The sequence below is a fragment of the Aplidium turbinatum genome, chromosome 11 (assembly GCF_918807975.1).
Source record: "Aplidium turbinatum chromosome 11, kaAplTurb1.1, whole genome shotgun sequence".
Classification (NCBI taxonomy): Eukaryota; Metazoa; Chordata; class Ascidiacea; order Aplousobranchia; family Polyclinidae; genus Aplidium; species Aplidium turbinatum.
The window spans coordinates 19,239,054-19,261,717 of record NC_137482.1 but is presented as its reverse complement, the minus strand read 5'-3'; the positions used below and the strand labels follow the sequence as shown (position 1 = coordinate 19,261,717).

Sequence of the window (22,664 nt, the reverse complement as noted above, 5' to 3'; positions counted from 1 at the left end):
TTTGAAGGAAGAGATCTAGATTGTGAAAATGAAGTATCTTCTGACAGATGTCAAACCCACAACAATGCTTGATATGAACGATTCGGTTACATATCTTGTAATGCAAAGAAATTTATTCTCACACGAGTCAGTTCAATCATAGAGACTGTGGTTCAATCATATACAGCTAAATATGATTGAACTGACTCGTGTGGGAATAAATTTCTTTGCAGATCTAGATTGTAAAATCAACAGGAATCTGAGAACACCAATATTCGAGACAGGGAACTCTTTTTTTAGAGAATACGTAAGAATTGGCAGAAAAACAATCTAGCACAAGTTTCGATGAAAAACTGCTTGCGAAATAAAATTGCAATTGCTAAATTTTGTAGTATTTGTTTGTGAATTAATTTAGCGGAATCTGGCAACACTGTTTCAAAACTTGTCATTTCTCTGTATTCTCTCAGTCTCATAGTCATTGACTCAATGACTCATTGTCATTCCCTGATTGATCGATTGATTTGAATCTTTATCCTCGGACTGGGAAAGCTTCTTGCTGAGCTTAATCCTGGCAGTTTCGCATACTTGTAGACTGTAGAGGCTTTCGTGATCCGGTGATTTCTGTATTTGATCCACTGCTTTTCAGTGCTGACTAAAAATACCAGCAGCAAAAAATAAATTGAATTGAATTGACTATTGTAGCCTACTGTACTTTGCTTTCTTTCTAGTCCAAATGCTTTTATTGATTTTGAATGTTTTGGCTGATGCTGGTTATCATCTTTTTACGGTTCTTCGGTACAGAAGCTAGTTTTTTCGACTCAAGCAGAAAGTACACAGCCTACTTGGCTCAATTCAGTTGTTATTATTTTTGACTAGGTTGATCACTGCAAACCGAAACCTATACTTATCAACACATCCATGCTTTGAATTGAGTTTTCACCATTTTTTTTTTAATTTTGGAGTTTTTTGAAGCTGAAACCTGTCAGATCAATGAGACAGACAAAGCAAAAAGGTTAAATTGCATAGGTGGCTCTACAATGTAAATCATCAAGTCAACTGCAGTGCACAGTATGAGTTGGTTTTCTGACTTTGCAAAGACTGCTTTTAATGAAGCACAAAAACGAATTGACAAAGTGTTAGACATTGATGACGAAATTCGTGATACAAAAACTGATGGGGGTATTGACTCCCAAAATGCAAGTAAGTTATTTTGTATATAATTAAGGATGCTAACATCTACGGTACCGTAGTTTGTCAAACGTGTTGCAATGACTAGCTAATAGTGTGTATTTGTTAGAATTATTTTAGTTTTCTAAGCTTGTATTGCTGTGTGATGATTTTTATTGTAATTTGATGTATTGTTTCATACAGTAGATTGAATTAGATAGAATTAGAGTAGATTTTCTTAATTACCTGTATTACAATTACATACCAATTACAGTAACATTTTTTGATCTCATATCATATGTTTTGTTTGAATATATTTCTTTTTGCAGTTTTTGACAATTCTTCTCATGCTAATGTTCAAGCTAATCCTCAGCAACAACTTAAGTCGTCAACTCTATCTACCCACAAATCAAGTACAAGTAGTCTCGCTTCAAAAAAGCGTGGAAAGCCAGTGAAGTTAGGAAGTTCACTGTCAAGAAAGCATCCAACAGGAAAGACATCTAATCAAAGGTAGAATAAATAAATAATTGGATATGGTATTGTGGTATGGTTGATAGCCGAATCAATAAATTTTGAATCACAAGTTTGACTTACTGTTTGGTTTTAACTTGTACAGTTACACAGTTCTGTGAATTCCAATTGTTTTGTTTTAGCTAATAGCTTATTAGGTTTTTATAAAGTGGTTGTGTGAAAACATTTGTAGGAAATTTTTTACTTTAAGTTTTGTGGTAGCATATGTGCATTATAGCCATTAGATGATATTTTGAGAGCCAAATTAAAAGTTGCAGTTTTATATAGATTGTCCAAAAATTTATTTTGGTATGGAGCACATGCTAAAAACGAATAAGTTTATTTTATGTAATTTTTTAAAGCTTTTTTACAGAAAATAATTTGGTTACAGAAGTTAAAACTTGACAGTTATGATAAGTTAAAATGACCAATTTAAAATAAATTTTATTTCAGTGCTGTTCAAGAAAAAATGTCAAAGACTGAGCCTACGCTTGTTCAGCAACCAAATGAGTTTGAAGAAATATCTCTGGACGATTCAGGAAATCAATCAAATAATATACTTTGTAGAAGTATTTCGAATTCTTCTGAAAACACTTATGAGCAGTCAGAAAACAAACATTTGATGTCAGATGAATCTTCATTTGTTCTTTCAAAGAAAAACACTAGTACTTCAACCTTGGTATCAAAGTCTTTAGAAGATTTGAACAATGAAACCATTTCATGTGAAACAAAGAATCAGAATAATTCAGGTGGTATGTTTTAAATGTTGCATTGGCTTATTTGTGTACCGTTTTCATTGAGAGGGTCAGGAAGAGTTTGTGCTAAACCAGTCTATTTCTTTCATATTCCTGCTGTAGTTACACTCAATGTTTTCAATCCACTTTTATCACATAAATCAGGTGAAACCTACCACTTTTTATGGCAACATAGGGTCACTTGTTTCTCTTTTTACCAAAGTTGCAATGCACACAATTCATGAGTGTGGTATATATATTAGTTTTTCATATATATAATGTTAAAAAATAACTTTAAACAGTCAACAATAAAATACACAAAGCTCAGTTTTAAATTTCATTCATATTGCAGTTATCACAGATATATTGTAGTTCTTGCACTTTGCCTGATCTTATATTTTCTAAGAGACCTCAACATCTGGTCATGTATTTCTAAATATTTCTAACTCCAGAAGCTTAAAAAGAAGGAAATACCCTCAATTTTTTAATGATTGTAGTATATAACAATGATGACCCATTAAGCTTTATTAGCTTTTTTCAAATCAAGCTGACAAACACATTTACTTGTTGAGTTGTAACATTTCCCTCTTATCGTTCATACATCTGGATTGTTTACTGTTATTTTGTGATAAAAAACACTTGTTTTCAATTTCAATAAATTACAGAGCGTCAGCAGGAGGAGAGCACATTAGTGTTACCTGTCCAGAATGTCGATCCAATTTCTTCCCATAGTCGTTATCAGGTTGAATTTTTTATTTTTATGTGTGGGTTAAATTGTACAATTATATAGCCTATTTTTACAAACCCTACCAGCCTGCCACTAGGATATAGAGATATCGGTATTTCATGTCATCTTAGTAAGCAGTAGAATTGGCAGATAGAGTTCAGTGTTTTGTTCTGACTCAACAGCTCAGTTGCGATTTATTTGCTTGTCAAAATGTTATTTTGTTATTTAACAAAAAGCTAAAACGAATGTCAGCTGGTGAATATATTGCATTTAGGCTACGAAGTATTTAGAAGGTCTTTTATTTTCTATCGCGGTGCTTGTACATTGTACAACAATTATGAATATACATTATATACTTGATTTTCCCTGGTGATTGTATACTGTATAGGCTATATCTTTTTGAATTTTTATTGTAATATTAAGTTTATCTTGTGTTTATTTCTGCGTCGAATATGTAATGTGTGCAAGAAATTAAACTATATATAATACATATAATATATACTAAAAGAAGTTGAATGTTTATCAGGATTTTTATCATTTCCAGCAATAAATTTAGTCGAGAAAACGTATAGACAACTCAAGAAAATGTTGATTGGGCAGAAGCATCACAAATGTAACATTCAAAGGCTATCTGCATACTGCATCATGGAAATGCATTTTCTTCATTAAATTGTTTAAGATTTTATGTGTATAGAATTTAGAAAGTATAGAAAAAACAGTAAATTTAAAATATAACTACTTCATTAAATCTGGTAAAAGGTTACATCAGAAAGATCTTACTCTCCTTGTGGTTCCACGACAACATCCAGTGAAATTGATATCCTCGACCATGAAAGCAACATCAGCGAAGCATCATCAGGTCAGCTGGTTGCTCTGTGACTTAATGGGATTAACAATGACTTTAGTTGCATTCTTTGGCCATACAAAGCTCGCGGTAGATGCAATTACTGCCAGAGTAGGCTACAGATTAAAACCTGGTTCAGGTCGTAATCCCTTATTTTGGTTTTACACTCAATGAAGCATGTTTTGGAAGATTGTTTTGTTTTGTATATCGGTTACCCAATGGTAATGTTTCTTTTTCTTCAGCTTACAAGCTCACTGAACTGGACTGCCGCCTTCACATGGTTGGAGGGGAGTTCCACTCAAGGGTCTCCCCTGATCCGGCCGACAGCGAAGCATCTGACATTGTACGAATCAGTGGATATTGCTCTTCTCCGCTTTCCGTAAGTCGATGAAATCAGTTTTGTTTTTGAAGCACTGGAAGTTGAGTGCCTTAAACGCACTCACATCGTACTGTGACAGTAAAAAGTAACGCAATTTCCAATCTGTCACTCTCTGCTTAAGGGGTCTGCTACTATTCGGTGAGTCCGATTCGGTGAGTTCCTAACCTCTAACCCCTAACCCCAAACCCCTAACCCTAAAACGGCAATGATAATTAGGCTACGGTACCCAATAATTAAAAAAAAAATTGAAAAACTCCCCCGTTAACTCTTTCGCAACCACCGAGGTCACGACGTTTTAATCTAAATAACCAGACATTTTTCACAAAAACCTGTTGGAATTACGCCTTAATAATATCTCATGTGATCGACGTAGACGCACAATCTTGACATCAAATGAAAGCATACATCTTCAGCTACCCGAAGATGAAAAGTTTTGCAATAAAATTTAAAACATTCAATGTACAACTAGCAACTTTCCAAACGGTATTTTTTCTAATTTCTAAAAAAAATAAAAATTGGCAGAAAAGTATACTTCATTATAATCTTTACTACCTAGGCATGATACAATAATATGAAAATATATGTAGTTTAATCGAATGCCAAAACAATTCTGCACATGAGAAAAATTTTGCTTCGTTTCTGCGCGCAATGTTTTAGGAGATACAGCAGAATGAATAAGGACAGGTAAAGACTATGGATGGATCTGCCATCATTTACATTTTTTTTGCTTGAAACACCTTTTAAACTTGGACGTATGGATACGTCCTTGGTCATCATGGTTAAAATCTCAAGACGTGTGTATACGCAGGGCCGGATTTAGCTGATGGGGGGCCCGGGGCACTTTTAGATCGGGGGGCCCCCGTGCAAAAAAAATTTTTGCGCCGTAGGCGTCTCTACGTCTATCTCTACGTCTACAGTAGCATCAGTCCAGTACTGCACAGCATTTTGCAGAAACTTTAAAGGCCAAAGGGAAAAAAATAACACAAAATCACATTTTTTACCACATAGGGGGGCCTGGGGCAACTGCCCCCTCTGCCCCCCCCTAAATCCGGGCCTGTGTATACGTCCGTGGTCGCGAAAGAGTTAAGGGATCGGACTCACCGAAGCGGGCCATTCCGCTGCTTAAGGACATAAAACTGGTGACCCGAAAACTGCTTCACGTCTATTGCAAGGGTTTTTGCTTTTTGAAAAATATGTTTAAAAATCTTTTTCTTTTGAAGAAGAAAATAGCAATTATATCTTAAAAGTATCTCAGCATTAAAAAAGGTCATGCGTTTGTCACTCTTGCCTGCAATAAATTTATGAGATAACTAGTAGCGTAGTGAACAACACACCGGCAAAGTTTACCTTGACAAGATAAACGTAAGTAGCTAGACCCCTTCGTTGTTCTTTTTTTTTTTTCTTCAAAAATATGACCAGTGGGCCTAATTTTGCTTTGTTATAATCTTAGCACCGTTGGTGCTTTGAAATCCATTAAGCAATGGCTCGGTAAATCTTACTAGTTTTACCGCAATCTTTGCTTGAAAGGTTATGAACTAATTGCAATCGGTGTAAAAATTCTTCACAGGTGTCAAGCTGTGATGGAGTGCCCGTATTTCCACGACCTAAATCTCCAATTCCGTTTAGTGATCATGGAGGTAAGAGTTGTAAGTAACGAACAAGAACGTTTGGTAGATAGACTGTGGGTTTTCAATGCCATGTACGTACATGTACATTAGTGCACTACTTTTAGCATTGCACGATTTTCACCCACAAATTCCATGTTTCTTTTGAACTGTTCTCTCGTTAAAATTGCATGGCACCTGGAAGGAGATGTTGTGAATTTTCTGTATGTTTTATCTTTTTTATTTGGGAAACGTTAGCCTAGAGTAGAAAGTTGCTAATTTTTTTAAACTTGCAATGAAGCAGTCCGACGCTCAATGTAAGAGATGGATGCTTCGGTGCATTGTCCTCATTCTGATCGAAAAACAAACTTGGCAGTAACAAACTGCTACGTAGAATATTCTTGAAATATAGCATTTCACCAAGTGGCAGCCCCAAATGGATGCTGCTGTGTCATTGCTATTGTTATGTGTCAATGTTATTTATTTTTGCTGTGTCATTGCCAAGCACTGGTAGACTTTTATAGCGTATCTTACTTTTTATTATACTGTATTATCATGTGTACTCAAAAATATTTTTAGAAATCTTGCCGATGAAGAACAACTGCGTCAAGCCAAGTAAAATTGCCAATTACGACGATCCAACACTGGACCAATCTACCTCAACTTCAATTGTCTTTGTGCCGGAGAAGAACACTGACTTCTTCGACTCGTCAGTTTCGCTTAAAGAAGAAACAACTGATCAAAATATTTTAAATTCTGTCGGAGCCAAACCCACCTTTCCAGAACAAGACAAAGAATCTGAAGCTTCGAGTCAAAGTGAAACTTTGTTGAAGAAAACGAATAGCAAAAATGATGTTGGTACTGATTTAGCAGAAGAGCGTGTACATGCAGCAGATATTGATGTAGTTGTAGAACCTTTACAGGCTCAAGGTGACGTTTTTGTAATTCATCTAATCGGCGTTTTAGTTTGTTGCGTCAATGGAATACTGTTGTTTTTTCTGTTACTATTTTACGAAAAAATATTCACGAACCAAAAGGCTAATGTCTCGGTTTCTGGCTTCAAAATCTCCAACCTTGTTTAGTCACAGCTTTCCCTCCTACAGTTGTTTTATTGATTTCAAAATGCTTATGCAATTGTTATTAAACAGTTGAAGTTCTTCGAACACCCGATGAAAAAAGTGCTCATGGTACAGAAATTAAGGTGAGCTTTTTACCGGCAAAAGACACCGTTTCTTGATTACAGTAAAACTATGTAAAGTAACACTGATTAGATTTTCTAGTCGTGCTTGCCGCAAGCATGTGTGCAGCCAGTAAATCAGCCGTTTTTTACATTGATTCATGTAAAAAACGCTGATTTTTCGTGTGGGATGGTCTCACAAACAATAGACATTATTTCTATTTTTTGTAGAAGAGCATTTCGTATTAATTGTGTGTAAGAGTACAGCAGTAATGACTTGAGCTGAACCTCAAATACTGCACAGCACTGAACCTGTTTGCCTCATTGACTTGTGTCTTTCCAGAGTGAGGACACAATCCCCCCCGATAAACCCGATGACGATTCGGTTGGTGGTTTGAAGGAAAGGTTTCAAGTTTACGAACAGCAGTTGGTCACATTGAGTTTGAACAACGCAAATCTCAACGAAGAAAATGACAATCTAAGGTGAAAATACGGAGACTATGACACGGCCTTCGAGTAGAAGAAAAAAAAACTTTAAATTCTTAGTTAATATTTATCTGTACTGATTAGAGTATACATTCATGAAGAAGTCATTTTATATATCTGGGTATTAATCTAGCAACATAAACCGTTTGACTTTTCAACTTCATCTCTTGTAAAAGCTAAATTTGTGTCAAAACTATTAAGCAATTGGATTTTCAGTTTAATTCTGTTCTGTGTGAAAAATTTTAAGTGAAGCTTCATTTTTTTGATGATATTTTATTTACTTTACGTGGCAGGAGCGAGTTGAGCAATTTGAAAGCGGAGAGTGATAAGCAATTTGAAGAGAAACAGCGAAATGTTTTGGACACTGTTGAGAAGCTCTCTATAAAAATACAGGTAAAACTTTCTTCCATGTTGAAGCATTGGATAGATTTTCCAATTTTTTCTGAAACGTTAATTTATTTCGACACATTAGTCTCAATTTTTGTACGTTGGTTTAATGAAAACATTCAACCCAGGACCTAGAATTGGAAAAGAGCGACTTACACGATGAACTTGTGTCTGTGGGTGGTCAGTTATCGGAGAGGTTGACCAATGAACAAGTTCAGAGCCTGTTGAAGGAGAAAGAAGATTCCATACAAGGATTGCTGCAAGAAGGTTGGTAACAAACGTTGCATTGTGTTGTTGACTTACTTCCATATGTAAGATTGTGTCTTCCGAGGAAATTGTTGTTGAGATTATCTTAGAAAGTGAAAACGTTAAATATGGATCGCTTTTATTATTTAATTTCAAATAATCATCATCAACTTGCTGTATATCTACGTGAACATGTATTGTCAAATATGCGATGAACGACCGTTTTGTAGTTTCACCCACCCACTGTGTTTATTGAACAAAACATAGGCTATACAAGAATACATGTCGTTTATTCTTGGCTTTATTTTTCTGGAACATTTTTGATTACCCATCTGCACAGATGATGAGGTTAGAAAAGTTGAGATTTTTTGCCTAAAAGTGCTTTGATTAATTTACGATTGTAAAATCTAAAACAGTCAGTTTGACCGTTTGGTATTTCGGTTTTAACTTTCTATTGCTGATATTACGTTTTATTGAAAAAGGTTATTACGTACGTATTGGTTATTATATGGTTATTACGCCAATGAGTTTAACATTGACATAATAAGTACGTATGCATGCCAGAAAGCTCGTTGTACCATTTTCTCCACTGGCAACCTCGCCTTTTGGAACTTTCTATTGGTTATCGGGTTCATTACTACCATTTCTTTTCTCAATTCAAGCATAAAATTGCATTGTATCTCTAGGCGAGGCCATGTCCAAGACCCATCTTCAGCAAAGCAACACCATAAAGAAGTTGCGATCGAAATTATCCGAACAAAACTCGGCGAACAAAGATCTGAAAGAGAAACTGGCCAAATACGAAGGAGAAAACAAATCACTGAAGCACGTAAGCCGTTAATTCAGATTGCAGCAATGATTTGCTGGCTGAGTTCTTTGCTTCTCTGCTTTCGTTGGCTTGAAACAGTCACTTCTTAATCAAGCCAGCCTTTGTTGCATGGATTCAACGTCCACAGACTGATATGCTGAGTGGGCCGCCTACAGACGTTGAGTCAATGGAAAAAAACGGCATGTTCTGGGAGAAAAGTTGCCCAATTGGAATAATTTGCATTATTAATCTGCAATGTGTAAGATTATTTGTAGGAACAAGTAGGTGAAAGTTTTCCTTTCAATTTTTTCTCAATTGTCTTCATTCTTTCTGCTGTTTTCATTCAGAAAGTCACCGAAATCCAAGGTCAAAGTTCGGAGGAACGCGGAGCAGTGGAAAGGCTCTCGGAGGCTTTCCAGGAACGTGAGATACAGCTGAGTGAGATGAGATACAAATTAGAAGAAGCGGAAGAAAAAAGAAGAGCGGCTCAGTCAACCCTGGATGCTGCTTATAAGTGAGTTACAGCTAACCAGGGTACTTGCAACCAAATCCAGTTCAAACCGCTTTTTTCTTGCAGAGACATAGCGGAGTTGAACAAAAAGCAAGCCGCAGTGCAAAGCGACAGAGACGCTGAGTTGAAAGAACGAGAGATGGTGCTTTCACAGAAAGTTCAAAAGGAAATGGATAAGCTCAAGCAAGACCACGACCATCAAGCGCACATGCGGTTGCTACAGGTAATGGTTCAATGCCAAGTGATACACCTCTTTCAAAAGTACTTTGACCTGTTTTCAGTGTTTTCTGACCGATTTTCAGAAGACTGTATTTAAAAATGCCAATTTTTGAAAGTTGTTCAAAACCATGAAATTCGATCGACAGTAGCACTTTATTTCAATGTATTGATAGGCGACTTGGAATATCGAATTGATCCTAATCCTAAATTATACGCATCCAAAAAGCGAGTAATAATATTCGGATTACATAATTGTCTTTGCATTTTTTTTCACGCCTATCGATCACCGCTGAAGTGCGCGCAAGCAGCGCAACAAATGTGTTATGCCAGCGTACACAGCGCACACACGCTGATTGGCATCGCGTTTGCCAGTTTCGATCAGGGTACTCGGGCGAAATCAAGAAGATTGCATATCTGGTATAATCCATATCTTCTTCTACACATTGTTCCCGATTATGAGGTCATCATTATTTTCATTGGTAGTTCAATCAAAATCGTTCATTGTTTTTCCAGCTTGGCGAGTTGAAAGACAGTCTGGAAAGAACTGAAGCAATTAGCGCCAGAAAGGAAGATCAACTCCGAAAAGAAATCAAAGACTTACAGCAGGTAGGAAGCGCTGTAAATTGGGTGAAGTGTTGTCGGAATACCTAGTGGCATGAAAACAATCACCGCATTTTTTCTAGACTAGACATGAAAACTTTTTTTTTGCGTCAACAATAGTAGAAAGAAAGATATGTTAAAGGTTAAACCCATTAACGCTACTCAGCTTTATATGTCTGTCATTCAAAAACCGGATAGAAGTATTAAATGCAATTTTCTTGATTCAAGGACTCTCAGAGCCGTTGAGATGATAATTTGGGCCCGGTACCAACCCAAGTCCCAGGCCTCATAAACAAGACGTTTCTAAACAACAATCCAGTACTGCGTTAAAAAATTGCCGTACTTTTTTGTTTCCAGTCTCATTGAAAAGATTTCTCACCCTTAAAATGAACTCCGCCGTCCTACCCCGGTTCAAAAGTACCCCTGGACCATCCCGTTGACGCATTTATTTTTCTTTCGCTTCTCAGCGTTTACAGGAATCGGAACTCCGGAACCAGGAGCTCAGCGAGAGCATCTCTGAGTCGACGCGGCCCATTCTGCGGCAGATGGAAAATCTCCAGTCGACGTATTCAGCTCAAACCAAGACCTGGGAAGCACTGGAGAAAAGTCTGACTACAAGACTAGGTAAAATTTTGTTGTGTACTCATTGTAGCTAAACGTGTTAAGTTGCTTTGTAATCAAGCAATTAGACAAAGCTTAAAATTATGATTTCAAGTGGGTTGAATTTTTGTCATTCGACACCTACTAGTTGGTTTTATCTTAGACCAGTAATTTCTGCAGATAATTCGACTAGTTTGTGCTATCAATAAATTAGGGTACTTAAATAGCTTTTTTTTTTTTTTTTATTATATTGATGGTACCCTGATCTAGAAATGATGAGCCAAAAATTTAAAAAAACATTTTGACACTGAACTGTTATCTTCATCACTCCTATTTATGTTATTGTTTCGTCATGTCAATCTCCAATGACGTAATTCAAACATATTCGGTCACCGTGATGTCATTTTTTCAAGTTTGTGATTGAATTTATCTTCATAGCTCTGCTCTGACAGATCCGTGTAAAATTCTTTAAATATAACTCACTGCGTTGGATTGCGTTGAATATCAAAGTAATATATCTAAAAAGAACACTTAAAACCGCTTTGTCGGTCAGGTGACGTCCAGGTCCAGTTGGTAGCCGCCCAGGATAAGGAGCGATCATTACAGATGACAACCGTGGACTTGAAGTCGCGCTTGGTCGCTCTCGAACGGCAGTTAACCGACGCCCGACGCGAAAGAAATTCTCTTGATACAGAGCTGGCGGAACTACGCGCCAACTCCTCCCAATACGACGATCAAATCGCCAAGTAAGTTTGCTGTGATAGATTTAGAGCTATGTTAACTCACTGTTCTATTGTGCATATGTAAACAAACTGCTAACAAACAAACATAGCAGACAAGCAGTGTATTGGAAACATACACAAAACATATATTTTTATCTACTTTTGTGTTACTTTTACGTTGTTCTGTGCCTTCTCACTAGTTACGTTATGTGTCATGCCTAGGCTCCCATGCATATTTGTTTATATTGATTACGCAGTTTTGTTAAGTTACTCCATAACTTATCCTGAATGCAAGGTTGAAGAAAGAACTTGAAATTTCCGAAGAGAACGGCGAAAAAGTGAAATCGAAAGCCCGCCGCGACAAAGTAACTTTGGAAAACCAACTTGAAATGGAAAAGATGCGCTCGGAAGTTGACAGAAAAAAATACCTGGCGCAGCTGGAAGTCACTCAAAAAGAAAAGGTGACCTCGACGACTTCTCATTTCTCCAACATTTGATTTTTTTGCGCAACATTTGAGCAAGTTAAAAGTGAAGTGCCTGTTTGCTTAGCTTAATAATTGCAGTTTGATCAAGTTGTAAAATGGAATTGTGATTAGGGAATTTTTTAAGCGACTTACTGGAAAATTCGTTCGGCGAGGTCTGGCACCAGTGTTTCATTTGTCTTGTAGATTCAACTTCATACAAACATCAAAATAGGTTGATGGTTTGTTGGTTCAATCGTCAATTTATAGTAACATCTTGCGGGTCGGATTTGGGTCGCATGCCGTAGTTTACCAATTTCTGCTATAGATGCAATCTTCAACGAAGGTAGACCTGCCTGCAGGATATACCTAGGTGGATTCTAGCTAAAGCTGTGATGTTGGGTCACTAAAAGTCTATTTCGTCGGCTAAAGAAATATATTAGTGATCAGATTTTAAGGTGTCCTTAGTCGGGATTGCAATTGCGTTTTGCAAAACCATTATCGGCACTGCCACCAGTTTACCGTTAGTCTGACCCAACGGCCAATCAGTAAACACGATCGCACTGCACAACCACAACATAAATGGGACACTAAACGGATGAGCACCCACATTATCATCATCCATTTTGTTTCAAAGAAGCCTGGTCTTCATCCCGAAAGGGTCGACCAGTTGTCTGCAGTGACTCCTCCATCTCTTTCTATTCTTGGAATCTTCAATTTTCAGGTTTCTTTTTGTCATGCCATCTTTCACGGTGTCATCCCACGTTTTCTTTGGTCTTTTCTCATTTTTCCTGCCACTACCTTACTCCCTACTCGCTTTTTAAATTGTTTTCATCCATTTGTTCAAGATGTCCAACCCATCTCAAACGATCACCACGCAAGTACTCTTCAATATTCTCAACATCAGTCCACTCTCTCAAGGCATCATTTTTGATTTTGCCGAAGTGTTTTGCCACACAACATACGAACCATTCTGATCTCTGTCGTTTGCATTTTCGTAATGTCTGCCTTCTTTATTACCCAGAATTCACTTCCATAACACATCACGCTTCTTACACACGCCTTGTACGTACAACCTTCCTTTCAATATGCAAGAAAGCATTCTGATACAAAGTGTGTCTGACAATTCTTTAAACTTATCCTTGCTATCTCTGTTCCTTGCCGTCACTATCTATTCCTAATATATCTCCAAGATAGCGGAACTCCGTATCAACTTCTATCTCATCTCATCCCAATGTCACATGCTTCTCGTACGTGTCATCAGCTACAATACCCTCATACCTTCTACACTTAAAACCCATCCCACTCGTAAATCTTCCATGAATGCATGAACATCTCTTGTGCACCCAATGATTGCATTTGATACACTGAACAGAATTGTTCATTACTCTCTTGCCACATATTGCACATGGATCCATAACAATACTTCATTAGTTCATTTTATTCTTGTTCTCATTGCTTTCGTTTTATTCACATGCAATTTTAAACCTTTGTTTTCCAATGCATTTTTCCATCTGACATACTTTTCTTCCACCTCTTTCCAACTGTCTCCCATAAACAAAAAATCGTCAGCGCACAAATATTCTTTCATTGGTTCATTTAGTTCATCTGTTAAACCACCCATAGCAACGACAAAAAGCAACGGACTGAGAACTGAATCTTGATGAACACCCACTTTCACTTCAAATCATTCTGACATTTTATTCTCCAGTTTCATTGCTGTCTCAGCTTCCTTGTACATTTCCATCACTGCTCTTACTTCCGATTCCATCACACCTTTCTTATTTAAAGCCCACCAAATCACTTCTCTCGGAACACGATCGAAAGCTTTCTCTAAATGAATGAAAACAAAATACTGTTCTTTTCCGACTCTATCATATTTTTCTAACATCCATCGTTTAGCAAATACAACATCTACTGTATCTTTCCCTTGCATAAAAGCCATTTGAATTTCACTTATGTCAGCCACCCAAATCGATGGCGGATATGGATCAATATACACAATACAAATGTACCCACCATATGATTCTACTACCATTCATCCGTCTGAAGCGTTTCAAGAAGTTTTTTGGAGCTTCTAAACACCTACGACTCTTCAAAAAGAACAGTTAGCTAATGTTGATCTTACCACATGCGTCTTTCATCCAGGAGCGGTTGACTTGGATCAACAGAGCTGACAGCGTGACGTCATCGGGCGCCATGTTCAACGCCGATGCTGAGTCAGTGGCAAGTTCCGTCGACACTTTCAACAACGTGAGTGCCACATAAGATTCAAATGCTCTGCTGTTTTGCGAATCTTACCGCCATCCAGCTAGAAAATGTTGCTAGTATTACACTGTTTCGACGTTAAGCGATGTTGAACTGATGTAAATAAATAGTTCTTACAATTGTCTTTAATTTTATTCCCAGTTTGATGTGTTCGAGCGACCAGTCAGTTCTTCAGCGCTACCCAGCGGTGTGTACGATAGCCTACGGGCGGCCGCCAGTAGTGAGTCGAGTTTATTAGAAAATCTGCAGTCCCAGCTGAAGATGCGAGATGGGGAGATCGCTCAATTGCAGGTGACAATGGTAGAACCCTGCATTAGTGACCTGTGCAATTTTTTTCTAACCGTCACATTCTTTCTAAACTTGCAGGCAAAATTTAAATATTACAAACTTTCTAGATTTTCATTTATACATCGTCTAACATTGAAACAATGTAAAAATGAAAACTTTTTTCGAAGTGATAACACTATTCAAGATTGCATTTGCAATCCCCCTTCTTCCAAAATACGACAATTCATTCTTTTTGTTTTCAAAGGGTGAAATTAACACCCTTGAGCGCACACGCTCCTCAATGGCTGAAGAGATTGTGAGATTGACCAATGACAACGAAGATCTCCAGGAGATAGCCAAGGACGTCGAAAACTTGAGAGCAAGTCTAAAGGTTGAAATTCAAGTCATTGCTTTATTGTTTCTGCATTCCCTTTAAACAATTAACATTTTGTTGCAAAACAGGCGGCTTATGTGGCGTTTGAAGCAGTGCTTCAACGTCGGTGTAACCAACAATTTTGTGATCGTTAAATTTAAAACTAGGTGCAGAGTTAGTTAGCTTCGGTTTTTCTTTCGTAAATGATGATTTGAAAAAGTTAATTACTTGGGGGTGTTGTCCACAGAATCAGAGATACACAACACACTTTTGCGTGGTATCAACGTTTTCCTCCTGTTTAATGTTTGATTAATTTAATGAAAGCTTATCTAAATTTTGTGTTCACTTTAAAGGTTCCAACTTATTTGTTTTTTAACACGTGTTAAAAACGTGTTAATCAACTTTTTCAAACATGGCTACCTAGAGATAAGGTCTGATTTGTCACATTCTGAAAACATTTCTAGATTTTGCCACCTTTTGGTAACGGAATAAAATCTTCTAAAACGTATTTTAACGTCTTCTTTACTGTCTTCTCCAAGTGACAAAATTGATTTTAACATCATCAGGCGTTGAAAAACAAAGATAATTTGATTCATAAAATTTCAGTCAGACTGTTCATCACTCACAAACAGTCTGATTGGACGTTTTAACTTTTTCTCTACTGCTTTCCCAAGGCAACAAAAATCTTTCATGTCATTACAAGTCAGCAAGAAGTAAAAAATCTTAAAAACCTTCAGTCAGACAGTAGCAGTGACGATAACAAAAATCTGCAAAATTTAACAAATTAGGCCGCATCTCCAGATAGCCATGGTTCAAAAAATGAACCCACAACTTTCATTCTTTCTCCCAAGTGACGTTATCTGTAATGACAGGACATGGAAGATCGACATGAGACAGCATTGACAATGTATGGCGAGAAGGCAGAAGAAGCTGAGGAGTTGAAATTGGACTTAGAAGATGTGAAGACCATGTACAGAAATCAAGTGCGTATGATCAGTTGAGACTGACCTCGCTAACGTAACAGTGGATTTAAAACTTTAGAAACAAGTTTGGTGGGATTCTTATTCAATCTTGTTATTCTGGGATCTTTACTTTTCACTCTGAATAAAAAAAATTTTGGACAGGATCCTCCGTCGTGTCCGAGTGGTGAAGTCGTCCGACCGGTGGTTTAGAGGTTATGGGTTCGATACTTGCCGCGTGTGCACACAGCGGTGTCTTGGCAAGACAATTGATGCACGTGCTGGCGTGTTGCCACAAAAATTGATTTTCTCCATTTGGTTTCTTCAAACATCTTCACCATTGCCGTAAAACGTAACTTTTAGCTTTCAATTTCATGTCTGTTTCTTCTTTCAGATCGACGTGTTATTGAGGTCGTCCTGACGTTCCTTGCATGCGCTCTACTCTACGGTGTTCACTGCTGATAGTTGCCTACGTTTAGTCGACGAAAAAGATGTAAAGATACCGGTACAGCTCGAACGCTCGAAGTCGTTAATAATCTTAATGCTGCTGACTGGAGCTTTCGAAAATAATCGATAATAATTAATCAGCATCATCTGAGATTAAATCGCCAAACTTCATTGTCTGTAATGTCTTTATTGCAACGAATGGTACTGCGGTGTGCGTTACAGTTGCTGTGTAATTTATGGAAAAAATAATGGTTCCATGGTTATCGTCATGTCGAAGGCGGCCCTAAAGGTTGAATAAGGGAAGTGGGTTTCACCGGAAAAGTAGTTGAGACCAACATCAAGTATCACAAACCTTTTCATGTTGGTTTTATTTCCAGGCAGTGTTGCATAGAAAAATATGAGTTTTAAGTTTGTATGAGCGGTTTAACAAGATTTTGCTAGATTAAAATTGCTTTTAGTGTTTCATTTTATTTGTTTTACTTGTTAGCCTACATTTTAACACCCTTTTTATTTTATCACTGCAGTCATCCGTAACGTTACAAAAATCACTTTTTTGCGTTGTTTTAAAGTCTCGAGGCGTTGAAGGAATGCAAAAACAACGGCTATTGATGGATTCCTCTACACATGGTTGCCTAGCTTGCAAAACTAAATCCGATCGCTGTAAATTTGATTTGTTGTAGCAATGGGCAAATGAAATGAAGAATTAAACGTAGTAACGCAGTGAAAGGGCATACAAATCGATAAAGACCCCAGTAAATAAATCAGTCTTTTTTTTACAATTGATTCAAAGCCCACACACTTTGAATCAATGTAGAAAAAGTCTAACTTGCTGTCTGGGTAGCTGCTTGTATGCAAATATTATTATTTCCATAAATTAGCCAAGAACAAAGTGACCAGGCTGCTACTGCGGTCTAATTTACCTCGCCTGATGAAAATAACGTGAAATGGATTTTGAACTCACTTTATCAATGCTACACTTGTTCGATGTATGGATTGGAAACCTTGTTTTAAGATACACTAATTATATAGCTTTTAAAGAATGGGTTTGTCCCAGATCGGTCGTTTTTAACGGTCGTTTTTAACGGTCGTTTTTATCGGTCGTTTTTAACGTTGATTCAACGTCTTCACACGTTAATTCAACGTCTTTACACGTTGAATCAATGTTAGAAACGGCCGATTTGCCGTCCCGGGTTAGTGGTGTCTAATCTCTGACCCCATGCAACAAGTGGGCAGTAACCATCCATTAGTGTTTTCGCTCTGTGTTGCTTTAATCCTCTGATTGTGCAATCTTGTTGAGAACATGATCGTGTTTTTTCTGCTGTCTGCTGAATGAAATGTCATTGTATTTGCCAACAAGTGTTATCAAACGGCAATTTCTCCCTTGAGTGGCTTCAAACAGATTTTCTGCAGCTTTCAAGCATTTCAGTTCGACCCCAATCGCTGCGCAGCAACTGAGTTTATTCATGAGATGCCTTGTTGCTGTTTTTCTTGTCGTACATTTGCACTTGATGTGTTTCTACTGAGGGACTGCTCGAGTCTGAATATGACTCCTTTCAGATTCGTTGTGTTGACGAAAGGCGACAAAATGGCTTATTCAATTATTTTCTCGGCTGGCTGCTTTAAATCTTGTGTTCTGCAGTGCGCCATGCATTTTTATCATCAATTGACAACTTTTGATCAATGATCTTGTCGATTTGATATTTTTTCGAATTCAAATCAGCTTCAAAATAAGCGCGTTTAGTGTTGGCCGAAGAATATCTGCTGGTGACAAAACTCTTAATTTATTTATGCGTTGCTTTATGCAGAAAGATATTTCGAATGTTCGAGAATATAAAGTCCCAAAACAAAGGTCTCGTTGTTTTCTGTGATTTTGTTGGAACAAAGAAAATAGCGCACCTCCAGCTAGCGAGTTTGCTCTACTTAGACATCAACAGTGGCGTACGCTGGGAGGCCATTGGGCCATGCCCCCCTTAGAAAATGTTCATTTTTTTAAGCGTTGTTGTGATTGTGTAAAGCAAACATGTTATTGTTCAAAAGTGGTCGTGGGTAGCAGAGCAGCTCCCCCAGTAAAAAATTCCTGCGTACGCCACTGAACATACTCTCAATACGCGTGGTTCGTCGGGTTGATTAGGCTAACTAGTAACTACGGTACGTCGTTTACGTAAAACATTTACGTCGTTTACGTAAAACATTATATGCAACGTCAAGAGTGTTATATCACTTTTTTTTTTCAATACAAAATCTATCCAATTGAGTAAACTAGTTGCTATAAATTAAAAAAAAAAATTTGTCAATTCAAGCTGAGTATGTATGGTAGGCTAATCTTACACAATATGACTTGGGCTACTGGTTATAAGCAAATGTATGTTTTTCAATCTTTTTCGTTTCGAAAAAAGTTTCAATTTCCCTCCCCCTTGAGAAAATCCTGCTTACACCACTGGACATTAACGTTTGATTGCATTGAATTGGATCGCTGTAGGGAGCCCAAAGGTTATTTCACAAGGAGCTGTGTAGGCGGCAGTAGACCAGCTGGTTGGAAGAAATGAAATGCCTTTACATGAAACCTAACGGAGTGGAAGGTCTGTACTCAGGCCTGGATTAACCATTGTGCTAAGGTGTGCTAAAGCACAGGGGCCCCGCAGACAGAGGGCCCCACTTTTCCTAAAAATGAAATAAATAAAAAAATTTTCAAGAAAAAAAATTAAGAAAAGTGGGGCCCCTCTGTCTAAAAAAAGTAACACATTTATCAATAGCCAGAAAAAAGTCGTTCGACTGAATTTCATGTTAGTTTTCTAAATCCTATTGGTAGTTAGTAGTGAATGAAAAAGCAGTTTAGAATAGAAATTCAGAATAACCTTTCATTGCAATGTGCAGTACTAACAGTGGTCCCTTGCACTGTTTCGTTGATTTAATGTGTGTGATTTTGCATCCATTATAACGTGAACATTGTTGACTTAATTTGCACATGCTTGTTTAATCATCGATCACGTGCTATTTGAAAGTTATCTAACTTACCTAAGCAAGGCTCGGTTTCCTCTGCAAGCGAAACCAGCTGACTTCCATTACGCTCCACGTAAGCTGGTAAGGGCCCCCATAAAATTCATTAGCACAGGGGCCCCATTTGACCTTAATCCGGGCCTGTCTGTACTTTGTATGATGAAATCAAAACTCGCTGCTCTTGTAGCCTTCCATTGTAGTTCGAGAACAACGAAAGCCTGGGGTCATTTCCATTTCGAGGTCCGCATGTTAAATAGGGCAGTGATAAATGATGTGTTGTGCGATCTGGCAGGCTGATCCACACACACAGCATGACGATTCGGCAAGACCTCATTCAAACATATTGCAATTAAAACAACCCACTCCTGTACGAACACGATTGAGCATTACCTAATCTTTGCAGGATTAATCTGATGAGAGTGAGATGTTTGAAGGTAGAAACTGTCAACTGCTCTGGTCTTGCAGTCTCATTCCAACGTTTACTCCAAACTGTTTAGAGGTGAAAATTTGAATCATGGAGATCAGTAGCATGGCGAAAGAAGGAATGGCGGACGTGCCTTCAAAATCAACTGATACTGATGGTCCTCATCCACAGCTATCAATAAAACCAGTTGTCCTTAGGCTACATTATTGAAAGAAGAAAAGAAATTTATCTGATAGCCTACTAACATATGGGCCAGGAGCAGCAGATAATGAGATCTATAGAAATGCGGCAGCTGAAGTTCTTGGGTCACATAATAAGGAAAGGCAAACTTGAAGATTCAATTCAATTTATTTTTTCAATTTTTTTTTTTTTTTTGCTGCTGGCGCAAACATGTACAAAACGGCAAAGTAAACATACGAATTTGACACCAACAAAAGGGAAAGATGGCAAAACCCAAAAGTTTAAAATATACATCGATAAAACAGTGTTACCACCATCTTAAAATTGCACAGCCACCAAACCTAGAAGCGAAATAGAAAAAAAAAACTTTATTTTTTGGGAAAATAGTCCTACAATTACAATTAACACTTACAAGTGCAAGGGCGATAGATTTATCTTATCGATAGATTTATCTTTAAGCGGAAAAATACTAGGAAAACGGTCAAGAAGAGCTCAAAGATTCACATTTTTGCACAATTTTCAACCACATATCGAAAACCCTACCGTACTAAAATTTGGCAAGACGCACGAGATCGATCAAACTGAAACATCATTGTAGGCTACATCGAGGGCTGTATCAGCCATGATACCTACAGAGAGAGAGAGACTTAGCCTACTTAGGCTACTTGTATCAAGATTAGCCTACTAGTTCAATAAAATTGAAAGGAAAATATGTTGGATATTTTGAATTTGCAAAAAAGCCAGTTTTTTTGTGTCCAACTGCTTTTGTTTGTTTTTGCGAAAAAATATGATGGGCGCTCTGTTATGATGTGAGTCGGGATGGTAACGCCTAGAACATCACACAACTAAGGCGAAAGAGCCATGTCCATTGAGTCCTGTCTTTGTTATGAGTTACCAAGGGGGGGTGGGGGGACTTGTATACCTGGGACTGGTATATAAGTCCCCTCCACCCCCCTTGGTAACTCATGACAAAGACAGGACTCAATTCAATTTTCTCTTTCGCCTTAGTTGTGTGATGTTCTAGGTTTTTCCAGTCGAGATTGCCAGTTCCTTGTTTTTCTCGCAGAGAGAAAGAGAGTAACCTTTTATTTCGTCTGGTGCGAGAATAGTAGGGCTGTACGGTACAATTATAAACAATACGAATAAAATAGCACTAACAATCTAGATTCCACAACACAAAGGAAGCCAGCGAATGACTATATTAATCATCGAGTCAGCTGCTTCCCGTGATGAGTTTTGTTTTGGAGTCGCATGTTTTAGGCGCTTTTTTATTCAATTTATTTTTCTTCGTTGAAACACAAAAGAAACGACATTGTAGCAATAAAATACAGTAACAAAAACAACAAAAGGAAAGATGGCAATACTGTAATTTTAAGACGTAGCCTACATGTAGCCTACAAGATCTAATGTTATTGTATTTCTGCGATGAATATGGTTTGGTCTTGATCTTTATCCTCGGACTGACAAAGCTTTGATGGGTTATTTCTAGGGTTGCCAGATTTTTTCCCTCAAAATATGGAGCATTTTGAAAGCGCGCCACCGCATCCTCAAAGTTCTCAAAGCAGTGGCGTAGCCAGGAATTGTGAAAGGGGAGGGGGGCGACGGCGTCTTCGCCAAAGGCGACACCCAGTGGCGGAGGTCTGGGGGCCTCCCCCAGAAAATTTTGAAAAATGACTTGAATTTGGTGCATTCTGAGAGCATTTTCAACAAAAATGTGGGTATAAATATTCCTGTAAAATGGTGCTGTCTGGTGGCATAGCAAAAGGATAAGATCATGTTTTCTTGGGCATTTTTAGGTAATAGAGCTATGTCTCTATGTTTTCTTGTTGCTAATTCCAGGCTGAGATATTTGAATGTTTGGTAATTGGCAAAACTCGCTCTTTTAATGCAGTTTCGTTTAAAATTAGGCAAACTTTGTTTTGAGGCATAGAGACTGAAAGCATCATTCTCAATATCATGACGTCACACGCGTGACAAAGGGGGGGGTTGTAACCCCCAACCCCCCCCCCCCCCCCCCTTGGCAACGCCACTGCGCTCATCTCTCCATATGTTACCCATAACCCTGAAAATTCTTTTATTCAGGCTAGTGGCTTTCAGTTTGTCAGCTACCTAGGCTGTACAGTGTACACTCCACTGTTGGACTTCGTGCTGGCCAAGCCTGGCTTTGGCGAAATTACACTGGGGTAGCATATTAGGGGTTTTCCTCAAAGCACCAGACTCATGTGCTTTTGCTCTCTAAGCAGCAGAAGTGTATAGTCACTGGTTAATCCATGGCTATTGGCTAAAATATATTGACAGAATTGTAGACAAAAATTAATTGTCAAAATAGTGAACATGTTCACTATCACTATTAGCAAAATAGTTTAGCCTACAGTGAACATTTTCTTAAAATAGTGATTTGTTCACTAAAATAGTGAACATCTGGCAACCCTAGTTATTTCTGGTAGTTTCGCATACTTGTCGCGAACACATAACATAACAAACACATCGAGAGGCTTTTGACGCAGGGCCGGTTAACGAAATTAACAAAGTGAAGTTTCCGATTATTGAAGATTTTTTTGCCTAAGAATTATTCAATTTCTCAGGTG

The 22,664-nt window shown here is 37.8% G+C and overlaps 1 protein-coding gene and 1 pseudogene across 1 annotated transcript; one reads left to right on the top strand and one right to left on the bottom strand.

The window, feature by feature from the left end:
* Window positions 1–878: 878 nt before the first annotated feature.
* LOC145780296 (TATA element modulatory factor-like) lies at window positions 879–18,316 on the top strand. Its single transcript, XM_082591998.1, has 24 exons — window positions 879–1,179; window positions 1,476–1,656; window positions 2,110–2,405; window positions 3,056–3,132; window positions 3,877–3,976; window positions 4,204–4,340; window positions 5,908–5,977; window positions 6,524–6,874; window positions 7,093–7,145; window positions 7,465–7,604; window positions 7,901–8,000; window positions 8,123–8,261; window positions 8,927–9,069; window positions 9,396–9,562; window positions 9,626–9,782; window positions 10,292–10,384; window positions 10,846–11,002; window positions 11,532–11,724; window positions 11,996–12,161; window positions 14,310–14,414; window positions 14,571–14,720; window positions 14,962–15,087; window positions 15,942–16,052; window positions 16,423–18,316. Exons 1-24 carry the CDS (start codon window positions 1,050–1,052, stop codon window positions 16,447–16,449), a joined length of 3,369 nt encoding a protein of 1,122 aa, XP_082448124.1. The 5' UTR covers window positions 879–1,049; the 3' UTR covers window positions 16,450–18,316.
* Window positions 12,971–13,785, bottom strand: LOC145779632 (uncharacterized; annotated as a pseudogene).
* Window positions 18,317–22,664: the final 4,348 nt, after the last annotated feature.